This window comes from Rana temporaria, chromosome 1 (assembly GCF_905171775.1).
Source record: "Rana temporaria chromosome 1, aRanTem1.1, whole genome shotgun sequence".
NCBI classification, from domain to species: Eukaryota; Metazoa; Chordata; class Amphibia; order Anura; family Ranidae; genus Rana; species Rana temporaria.
In genome coordinates, this window is record NC_053489.1 from 269,007,846 (window position 1) to 269,020,170 (window position 12,325).

The window sequence follows — 12,325 nt, forward strand, 5'->3', positions numbered from 1 at the left end:
GAGCTCCACCCAAAAGTGGAACTTCTGCTTTAAGGCCTCCTCCCCAACTCTTGTTTGTTTTGACAGGTACCTGCTCCCACTTTTGTTCCGTCCCCCTTAGGCGATCAGAAGCAGACGTTCTCCCTCCTGAAGTCTTCTGAGACACATGACAGGTCCTAGAAGACTTTGGGGCCAGTCACAGAGCGCAGCACCGCTCGCGCATGTGCAGTGGGCACCTGGCTGTGAAGCCACAAGCTGTCACAGCCGGGTGCCCATAATAGAGATGCCGTCGCCGCAGAGGGAGGACATGGGGAGAACACAGCGTGGGTGAGTGCACTGATGGATCGTGGGCAGGTGAGTGGCTGTTTATTAAAAGTCAGCCGCTACACTTTTTGTAGCTGCTGACTTTAACCCCTTCCATACAGGGCATTTTCACCCCTTTCCTGCCCAGACCAATGTTTAGTTTTCAGCGCTGTTGCACTTTGAATGACAATTGCATGGTCATGCAACACTGTACCCAAACTAAATCTTTATGTTTCCCCCCCCCCCCCACAAATAGAGCTTTGGTTTGGTGGTATTTGATCATCTCTGCGGTTTTTATTTTTTGCGTTATAAACAAAAGAGCGAAATTTATTTAAAAAAACACAATATTTTCTATTTTTTTAATAAATATCACAATTTATTTTTTTAATTTTTCCTCAGTTTAGGCCGATACGTATTCTTCTACATATTTTTGTAAAAAAAAAAATCGCAATAATCGTATATTGATTGGTCTGCGCAAAAATTATAGCGTCTACAAAATAGGTGATAGATTTATGGCATTTTTATTTTTAATTTTTTTTTATTAGTAATGGCAGCGATCTGTGATTTTTTATTGTGACCGTGACATTGCGGCGAACACATCGGACACTTTTGACACGTTTTTGTGACCTTTCACATTTATACAGCGATTAGTGCTATAAATATGCACTGATTACTGTATAAATGTGACTGGCAGGGAAAGGGTTAACGCTAGGGGGCGCTGAAGGGGTTAAATATGTTCCCTAAAGTGTGTCCTAACTGTAGGGGGAAGGGGGCTCACAAGGGGAGGAGACCGATGTGTGTTCCTCTGTACTGGGAACACAGCATTGGTCTTCTCACCTCTGACAGGAGGTGGATCTGTGTGTTTACACACACAGATCCACACTCCTGCCGTGATCACCGGCAATCACGGGTGCCCGGTGGCAATCGCGGCTGCCGCACACTGCAAAACAACATTTGCAAACCGAGTCAGGATTTAAAAAAAAAAAACAGTGCTCATGTTGCGAAACGCTCGTTAACCGCTTTACTCAGCATCCCAGGTTTTACTGTACACTTATTGGGATTTTTTTTACCAAAAACATGTAGCAGAATACATATTGGCCTAAATAATAGCATATTTATATTTAAACATGTATGGCACTACCACATAACAATAAGTAGGGGGCATCTACTTAGCTGAAGAAAAAAATAATAAGAAAAAGGCTTCTATTTTTACTCCAGGGATATGTAATGAGTTTGGCAATTCTAGAGAAATGCTTAAATAATGCATTGCAATTTAACTAAACCTATTCGTTGACTAAAATGTACTGGAGATTTTAGTCAACTAAAATACAACTAAAACAATTCAGATGACTAAAATACGACTAAAACTGCATTTTAGTCAAAAGACTATGATTAAAACTAAATTTTGAAATATGACGTCAAAATAACACTGCTGCCAACTGTTGTATTCAAACTAATTGGCTAAGGCTATCGGAATACCCATACAGTGACTGAATGTGATGCACCCTTCCACCCATCTCCTTAAATTTTCCATTCAGAGTTTGTTTAGACGGATACTGCTGACAAGGCCACCCATGGCTCACATTTTGGTTGGTTCGTCACGAACAGGCCAAAAGTCAAGTAGTCAATGGACAGCTTAAGGGCCTGTTTGCCATTTGGCAGCATTTCTCAACACAGCACAAATACATAGACAAGACCTTAAAGTGGTTGTAAACACTTACATACCACTTTTACCTACAGGTAAGCCTATAATAAGGTTTTACCTGTAGGTACTGGAAAGAAAGGGCACGAGACGTTTGTATAGGGCCCATGCCGTGACCGTCGGCACCCACACGCCAGTCACAGAGCCAGAGTCCATGGCCCCCAGGTAGGAAGATGTGTGAAGATGGACATGGCCACCAGCGGCCATTTGCAAGTAAGCGCAACATAATGGGCTAGTATGTGATGCATTCTAGCCCATTATGCTTTTACTTTGCTGGGGAATAACGAGGAAGTAAAACTCATCAGGGTTTACTTCCTCTTTAAATCCTGTTGTTTCAGCTTACATAAATGCACGGCATTGGTGTGCACAGAACAAAAGTAGGACAGGTTGCATTTTTACCCAGTACATTGTGTTATGACACACTACGGGGGCTGTTTACTAAAGGCAAATCCACTTTGCACTACAAGTGCAAACTACAAGTGCAAAGTGGACTTGAAATTACGCTGAAAGTGCACTTGGAAGTGCAGTCGCTGTTGATCCGAGGGGGACATGCAATTTCAAGGGCACTTTGCTCTTGTAGTTTGCACTTGTAGTGCAAAGTGGATTTGCCTTTTGTAAATAACCCCCTACATCCCATGGCAATAGGCTGTGGTGCATAACATGGAATGAAATGTCATTTTTTGATAGATAAAATATAGTTTAAAAAAAAAAAAGATAAATAATGTGATGCTTTGTAACAGGTGTATTGTACTGTACCTACACAACACTCACCAGCAGGCATTGGTTATACAGAGCATAATGAACACTCACTGGACCGAATGGGCCCTAAGGCACAACCATTGTGTAGCACTGCAAAATAGGATGCAAAGCCAGAAAAAGTAATGAGCAAATATGGCTGCCCCCTATATATAATTACACCCTACACATAGAAATAAGATTTGTAATAAATGAACAAATTCATCATCTGATCTTGTTACATGTATATCTATAACCATTATACATTCCCTTTGAGAAATGTGTCTGGGTGAGAAGCCACACTCCATGTGTGCTGTCCTTGTCAGTGACCAGGCTGTGGATTCCTGTCTTGATATTTAAGACCTTAGGATCACACAGTCTCAGCAGCATTTTATTAGATACAACTGGACAAGCACTCACAGGGTTGTAGGCTGCTAAAGCTGCTGCACAGAGGAACCAGTATTTTCATTTTGGTGTACTGTCGTTTTTGGGTAGCACAAGGAACTTTTTATTCAAGCAAAATGTCTGACAGGAGCCCCTTTGAGACTGACATGCTCACCCTTACCCGGTATGTCATGGAAAAGGGACGACAGGCCAAGGGTACAGGGGAGCTGACACAACTGCTAAACTCCATGCTGACTGCAATAAAGGCCATTTCATCTGCTGTGAGGAAGGCTGGATTGGCTCACATGTAAGTCTATGTACTTGTTTATAGCGTATTTAATACATGCAACATGCAATGGGTACTGTGTAATAACATAGCTCCCAACTGTCCCTGATTTCGAGGGGCAGTCCCTGATTTGGAGCAATGTCCCTCTGTCCCTCATTCTCCTCATTTGTCCCTCATTTTGGTCTGATCTATAAAGATGTATATAAAATGCACTTTTTATCTATCAAAAAGTGTTTCCCAGTGCTAAACCTTTCATCTGATTTCTAAATTGCTGCATTTGTAAATTCCAAAAGCCAATATAAAGGAATAGTAGTGGTAAAAAAAAGCACTTGTGGGTTTAACCAATCTTATTTTTTTGTACAATTCTCCTTTAAGGGGGGTGGCAAGGGGTGTGTCCTATGCCTGCATACTTTTGCTGATAGGTGTCCCTTATTCCCATCTCAGAAAGTTGGGAGGTATGCAATGGGTACTGTGTAATAACATAGCTCCCAACTGTCCCTGATTTAGAGGGACTGTCCCTGATTTCGAGCAATGTCCCTCTGTCCCTCATTCTCCTCATTTGTCCCTCATTTTGGTCTGATCTAAATAGATGTATATAAAATGTACTTTTTATCTATCAAAAAGTGTTTTCCAGTGCTAAACCTTTCATCTGATTTTTAAATTGTAGCATTTGTAAATTTCAAAAACCAATTTAAACGAATAGTAATGGTAAAAAGGCACTTGTGGGTTTAACCAATCTTGTTTTTTTTTTTTACAATTCTCCTTTAAGGGGGTGTGGCAGGGGCTGTGTCCTATGCCTGCATATTTTTTCTGATAGGTGTCCCTCATTCCCATCTCAAAATGTTGGGAGGTATGTAATAATCTGAAAAACATATACAGATGTTAGCTTGGTTTCTGTAGAAGATATGTTGCACAAAAATGTGTACGATTTGTAATCATTAAAGCGGAGGTTCACCCTCAAAATTAACTTTTTAGCTAACCTATCTCCAGCCTTAATAAAGGCTTGTAGCATTGTAATTTTTTTTTAAATGTGTACACTTACCTGTCTTCAGCCTCACTTCCAGGTCTTTTTCCTTGCGGGGAGTGGGCGTGTCGCTCCTTTTCCCCGACGGGAAGCTCTGCGCAATGTCTCCTGGGAGTGAGTGTTGATCCTCCCAGGAGACGATTGACATGCGGGTAAAGCGCGTCATCGCCTTCTGAAAATATCCGACGGGGACTCGGCTCTTTACGGCGATATACGGCGCCTGCGCCTGCCGTGTAGAGCTGACTGCGCAGGCGCCGTAAAGTGCCGTGTCCCCCTCGGATATTTTCGGAAGGCGATGACGCGCTTTACCCGCACGTCAATCATCTATGCCTCGTCTTAGGAACGCCTACTCCCCGGGGGGAGCGAGAACCCGGAAGCCCGGTGAAAACAACCATGAGACCGTAAGTACAGCGGATAAAAAAAAATCCAGCATACTGTAGATGTCAGCAGTATGCTGGATGTAACGGTCTATTGATGTTTTAGGGTGACCCCCCGCTTTAAGCATCAGGCCTTATATGGAGAAGTGTCAGAGAGCCTAACAGAAACATGTTTGCTACAGCCTAGTTGACTTGTTGATATGGCCAACAGAATTGCGCTAAATACTTTTACACAATTTTGCTAATGTAGAAAGGAAAGCTGACCATAGACAGATGGAAATTTGGAGGATTGAGCAAGGGCCATCCCTTGGACATGCTGGAAAATATGTGTTGATCAGTAGCTCAGTGAATTTGGACAGTGCCCCTGGGGGGGGTCATGGGGCTTCCTACATCCACCTGCCTGGTGGAACGAAAAAAACTAACTAACCGTCTATGGCCAGTTTAAAGATTATTTTTTTTTAATTATTTTTTTTTAAATCTATGAACTCTGCCATCTGCCCCCGGATTTTAATGATGTCTTCTCTCATTCTGCCACCTCATCACTTTAAAACTGAACACATATCAATTGCACAGGTTCTGTGGCTGATTAAAGTGGTAATTAAATTTACTTAGTGTCTTATCTGCATTCAATTAGCTCCAAAACCTGTGTAATTAATATGTGTTCGGTTTTAAAGGGATGAGGTGGCAACCCTACCTGGGATGCCTACATCACATACCCCTGGTGGCAAGAGCTAGAACACAGCAGCTGCTGGAGGAGAATGGCCTGGCTGTATCAGGGAGAGACAGCAGGCTCCCGATGGGGTCAGAAACAAAGATAGTAGCATGTGGCCCAGTGTGCCTCAGCAGATTGCCACAGCAGGACAATGCTGGACTCTATGGGCACATGAGTACAACCCAGTAAACAAGAAGGGAAAGGAAAAAATGTATGGGAGAAGAAGCTTCTCTTTAACCACTTTTCTTTTTTTTATTGTAGCGCTACCCCCGTAGGAGAGACAACACACAGATCTAGCAGTGCTTCCCGCCAGAATGACCCTAACCTCACTCTTCCTATCAATCTGCCTCTGCCCACAGATAGGTTTTTAGATCCCTCCTGAATGTGGGTAGGCCAGGACTCTGTCTAAGACTTAGGGGAAGTAGATTCCATTCTCTCGGGCCAAGGACAGAAAAAGCCCTGCCCCCCATTTTTTCAGCCGACTCTTTGGCTGTTCCAAACAGAATTGGCAGCTCCATCTAAGGGAGCGGCCAGTAACATGTCTATTCAATTTCTCACAGAGATAGGCGGGTCCTAGCCAGTGAAACGCTTTAAAAACAAGTGTTAGAATTTTAAAACACACCCTCTGACCAACTGGCAGCCAATGCAGGGCAGCCTGATGTCTCGCGGTGGGGCAGTGGTCTCTGAGATTTAATGCAAGCCTTACCGCCTGATTCTGGACTTTTTGAAGTCTCCTAATCTGGACTTGAGGCAGTCCAGCCAGGAGACCATTACAATAGTCCAGATGTGGAAGGACCAGAGCGCGCACTACCGAGATCCTTTCCAGATCTGACAGAAAAGGCAAAATGCGGTAAAAAAGCCGCATCTTAAAATGGCAGGTCTTGACAACCTGACCGACATAGGGGATTAGCGTCAAGTCGCTGTCAATTAGGACCCCTAGTGTCCCCACAGTGTCGGCCGTCCGCGGGCACACCCCTGCCCCATCGGGCCATGATAACACCCAGTGTCCCTCAGGAATATTCCCTGATCTCAGAACCTCGGTTTTGGCCTGGTTTAGCTGCAGGTAGTTAGCTGCCATCCAGTTTTTTATGATCTCCAAACCTACTACCAACTTGGCCTCCGCCTCTGGCTCATTGGTCGAGATTCCGGAGAACAACTGGGTGTCATCCGCATAGGACTGAAATCGAAGTCCCAGACTTGCGATCACCGCCAGAGGGCTAAGATAGATGTTAAAGAGAAGAGGGGAAAGCGGGGACCCCTGTGGGACCCCACACGTCACCTTGATAGGCTCCGAGTAGAAGTCCCCCAGTTTCACCCTATACCCCCTCTCCTCTAAAAATTACTTAAACCATTTCAAGGCCTGGTCACTCACCCTCACCACCTCCTGAAGCCGTGTCAGCAAGATCTGGTGATTTACTGTGTCGAATGCGGCTGACAGGTCCAAGAGAATAAGGATTGAGTGGGCCCCCCGGTCCGCGTCGACCAGTAGATGGTCCATGACATCCAGCAACGCCGTCTCCGTCCCATGTTTGGGCCGGAAACCGGACTGCCACTTATCGAACAGATTGCCCTCCTCCATGAAAAGCTGCAGCTGACCACAGACAACCTTCTCCATTATCTTGGCTGGAAAGGATAGCCCTGTGATAGGCCTGGACTTCTCCGGGTCAGAGGGATCGGTACCACCTTTTTTTAAGATAGGGGTAACAATTGCCCGTTTAAAAAATCTAGGAACGGTACCGTCCACTAGAGAGCAATTGATAAGGTCAGCCAAAACTGGGGCTAAAATCACACAGGCTTCTTTAAACACCTGGCCTGGACACGGGAAGGAAGGAGGAGCTAAGGCCTTAGATTTCGCAATTAAATCCAAGACTTCTATGGCGGAAACTGTCCTAAAATCAAATTCTGAAACCAGAATTTCTGGTACCCTTACCGCCGACGGGGGTGACCTTGTCATCTCCAGTTCGGCACTTACCTGGCCTTCAAGGCCCTTATATATTTTAATTATTTTATTCACAAAAAAGTCTGCAAACTCTTGGGCTTTCTCTTTAGAAGCCTTCACCTCCATCTGGGCTGCCTGTGGACTGGCGAAATTCCTCACTATCCTAAACAACTCCTGAGGGTTGTTACCTGCAGCCTCAATCTTTGATGATATATAAGATCTTTTTACACGTACAATTGCCGCTTTATAACCGCGCATGAAGATTCTCCATTTTATAAGGTTAGGTTTGGACTGGTTTTTCCGCCACATTCTTTCCAGGGCTCGTCCCTTTTTCCTTAAGTCAGCCAGATCAAGAGAGAACCAGTCTGCTGAGCCCAGTTTTCTACCTTTTTTTGCTTTTCTGTACTGTACTGGGGCTACTATATCCAGGGCTGCTGTTATACCATAATGCAGCATCTGAAAAAACTCATCAGTCTTTGTTTTACCTTCTGAGTTATTAGCTAACTCTGTTGCTAAATGTTGATTAAATAGCTCTTGGGGGAAGTCTTTAAAACTTTGGAAGGTAGCATCTTTATGCTGAACTCCTTCATTATCGCCCCCACCTGGAAGATCTATATCAAACAGTAAAATTGCATGATCAGACCAAGGGTAGGGGACCACATTCCGCAGGGATATAGCTATATCCCTGGAAAGTATTACAGCCAGAACAGAGGCAAATTTACATATAATTCAGCAAGTCTGGGCCCAACTATTGACCCAGATATCCCCTAAATTTAAAATAGCGCCCCCATCTTTGGGAGCAGGGCGCTACATTATTTTTGCACATTTTTGGCCTGAAGATTAGTTAAACCCCCAAATATTTTTTGAAAGCAAAGACACTGGAGAATGAAATGGTGATAGTTCCACTTTTTTATGTTACGTGCAATTAGAACATATGCAGCATGTTTATCACACGCAATTCTTTTGTAAAAAAAAAAAAACACACATACGTTAATTTTAGTAAACACCACCACAATACATTACCCAGGTTTTGGCAACATGTAAAAGATGAGGTAGCAATGAGTAAATAGAGACCCAACATACCCAACAAGCCTCAAAATTGCACATACCTGTGAAACCCAGGCAGCGCTTCCCTCCGGGCGGTGGCATTGTCCCCTGTGTCTCCTCCAGTGACCTCCACGTCTCCTCCGTCCTTGACGGGTGACCCAAGTCCACCCTTTTTTGAAGCCTATTAGAGCCTCAGTGCTTCAACCCCCCCCCCTCCCATTGAGATCTATGCATCCAGCGCCCTGAATGTAGATCAGGGACCGGATGCATGGATAGGTGGGCAGTGCCCCTGATTAGACCACCGATGTCTCCCTTGCCCTCCACTGAAGCTAAAGGAGCACAGCACTATCACACAGACCTTATGTCTTCCCTCTCTCTCCACACAACAGCATTTAGGGATGGCAAATGACCACTTAGGCAACCAGTACTGGTAGATATGGAGAGAGTCACATGTTGCCCCATTACATTTGGCTCTTATGGGCAGGGAAGTTTAGTATAAGCACGCTATAAGTAAACCTTTTGCTTATCCCTAAAAGGCAAGTTAATTTTATACAGGTATGCTCTGTGGTTCAGGTTGCATGGTAACATGGAAATATGTGATGAACCGCGCACCCTGTAAATAAATATACAATAAAGTGCAAAGTGCAATATCGTAGACAACCACTAGGTCTCCTTAGTGGATGAATTGTGCAAATGTGTTATACAAATGTGTTGCAATTTCAATTGTGCAAGTTTTGTATAACACATTTGCACAATTCATCCACTAAGGACACCTAGTGGTTGTCTAGGATATTGCACTTTATCGTATATTTATTTATAGGGCGCACGGTTCATCACATATTTTCACTTAATAGGTTTACCCTCACAACGAGCAGCCCCTAAATTAAAATTAATCTAAATTACACTTTTGCGCAGGTAGGGGAACAACATCTAGTTACTCCCCTATTCATATGCATGTTAACATGCATGGTATTAAGGTAGTCCATTTACTTGTATGAGCTGTCTAACATACCACGTCAGACCGAAAATCACTCCTGCAGCATTTTCGCTAGGGCAACCTATTAACTCAGTGCAGTGGTGTAAATGAGCCATATCAATTTCCAGCATCAATTTGATTGACTGGTAGAGCAAGCTCAGTTTTCGTGCCTTATTCAGTTTACATACAAAGAAATTATGGCTCCTTGTCTCTGAGATGGAGCAGCTACATGGGTTAGGAATTTATTCTTAAATTGAAAGTCCAAGTAGCAATTACAGAACAGTAATTTGTTATTTTGTGAATATGCAATTCTTATCTATTCACACTTGCCTATAGACGATTTAATGATTGTGGCAACTCTCATGGTATGAATAAGAGAAAATACTGTGCGTGAGAAGCTCCATTTAGAAACACAGGCTAGAAAATATTTTTCTAATTGGAAGTAAAATCTTTTTTAATTTCAATATTAAATGTAATAGTGCTTTTGCAGTGGCTTAACCTTTTTTGTTTTTGCATATGTTAAAAAAAAAACATTTTAGACTATATTTTCCGAAAGCAGAGACCCTGAAGATTAAAATGCTGATAGTTCCTATATTTTATGTCACATGATTTTATTGCATCGGTTTAACAGGCGCAAATTTTAAGTAAAAAAAACACTAAAGTCAATTTTGGTGCACAAAAACATAATATATTACCCAATTATTGGTAATTATCTAAAGATGAGGCTTTGTTGACTAAATACAGCAGATACCTCACATGTGAAGCCTTAAAATTGTGCATGTTCATGAAACAACAACAAACTTTGGTACCCCAACATTTCCATATGCAAAGCTTTAAAAGCATTTACAGGTTATCAGTTTAGAGTTGACTGTGAGTAATCGCCCTAGAAATATTAGTTCTTACCCCGGTGTGTGCGACAATATGTTACAAGTGTAGCACAACTGACATTTTTGTATCTAGGCCCCCTGATATGTGCATTTATGTACTGTATATATTGAGTATAAATGAGGACGGGGGCTCAACATTTTTTGTGGCATGGTTGTACCTTTACTTTTTCCAGTTTTAACTTTTCACTTTACTTTTTTGTTAGCACATGGGGGACCAAGACAGAATCTCTTTCTCTTTACCGAGACATTGGAGTTTTTTTAGACCTCCAAAGTCTCCCCTGCACTTTACTGAAGCAAATAGAGTGCAGATCTTGCTCCATTAGCTTCTTCTCTGACCACAGCAGTCCTCCCTCAGTTCTACCCAGTGACACCCACCATGGGAGTCTTGGGCTACAGTTTGGCTATTGCAGCCTGGCATACATAGCAGGGAGGGTCACGTGGGGGAAAAGCAGTACTTCCTGGGGATCAGTGGTTGCAATCAAGTGTCTGTACAGCTGCCTGATTGCTTCCATCTGAAAGCCAACAGTTGGATTTTTAGATTTACACACATTTGCAATGCAGTTGGGAATGCGTGTAAGTGGAGTAATGGAAGGATTTTGGTCCCTTTTAGACCTCATTATAAAATGTCTGGTTATACTTTCTTGTTACACCCCAAGCCTTACTCTGCAGAAGCAGTGGTTTCCATGCTTTACACTAAGGCCTCGTACACACAACGAGACATGTCCGATGAAAGCGGTCCACGGACCGTTTTCATCGGACATGTCCGCTGGCGGATTTTGGTCTGATGGCTGTACACACCATCAGACCAAATTTCCCGCGGACAGCGAACGCGGTGACGTGGCCGCGCCGTCCCTGCGACGATGACGCTGTGACGTGCGTGACCCTGGAAGGTCAATGCTTCCACGCATGTGTCGAATCACTTTGACGCATTCGGCCGAGCGGACATGTCCGGTGAGTCGTACAGACGACCGAACATGTCCGACGGACAAGCTTCCAGCGGACATGTTTCTTAGCATGCTAAGAAACATTTGTCCGCTGGAAACCTGTCCGATCCGCCGGAAAATTGTCCGGTCGGCCGTACAGACGACTAAACATGTCCGCGGAAACTGGTCTGCGGACCAGTTTCAGCAGACATGTTCGGTCGTGTGTACGAGGCCTGATGATGACCAACAAACTTGAAACAGCTGTATGCAGTTAGGAAAAAAATGCTCTGAGATACAAGCCCCAAATCACACCTGGGCGTTTTGCTGTGGGGTTCTCAAGGCGAGACAATGCTCAAGATGAAGAATCCCTTTATTTTTAATGGGCCCATTCACACCCGAGCATTGAGTAGTCTGTCAACCTGCTGCATGAAGAACTGCGTGCGTTTGAGCTCATAGACTTTATTAGGAGCACCTGAAAAACGTGTGTTTACGTGCATTGTTTTAGGCGCTCCCATTTTAAAGTCTATAATGCCGTTCTGCTCCTGTACTACAAGTTTACGAAAAACTACTAGTGCACTTAAAGGGATTGTAAAGGTTTGTTTTTTAATTCCTGAATAGGTTCCTTAAAGCTAGTGCATTGTTGGTTCACTTACCTTTACCCCCACCTGTCCTCCCACGGCCCCCTCCCACACTAATGTAGCTCCCGGCGCCGCGCCCACCCTGCTGAAGCGCAACGCCGGCACAACAATTGCTAATATTTTCTCCTTCTGCCTGGGGAGGGGAGTGACAGGTGCACCCAAGACGGCCGATGACTGGCCAGACCGGATCCACATAGGGTAGTGGCTGCGTTTGATGGGCACAGTGGCTTAAATTTTTAGGGTTTTTTTTTCAGTTTGTTTGCGCCCCCCCAAAAATTTTTAGTACCAGCCACCAGTGGTCCCCTCTCTGTCCCCGCCGTGTGCCTGGTTATCTGAAAGATGGGTTTAAATGTTTTGACAAGGGCGCAGTTTAAAGTGCTTGCCATAGGCACCATTTTCACTAGATACGCCTC

At 43.9% G+C, this 12,325-nt stretch overlaps 1 protein-coding gene across 1 annotated transcript in view; it reads left to right on the top strand.

Moving 5' to 3' along the window:
* The first annotated feature begins 3,083 nt into the window (after positions 1 to 3,083).
* The window catches only part of LOC120941989 (fructose-1,6-bisphosphatase isozyme 2), a 68,197-nt gene continuing 58,955 nt past the window's right edge, over positions 3,084 to 12,325 (top strand). Inside the window, exon 1 of the mRNA XM_040355489.1 lies at positions 3,084 to 3,410. Coding sequence (XP_040211423.1) covers positions 3,241 to 3,410 — 170 coding nt within the window. The 5' untranslated portion in view covers positions 3,084 to 3,240. The remainder of the gene's footprint in view (positions 3,411 to 12,325) is intronic.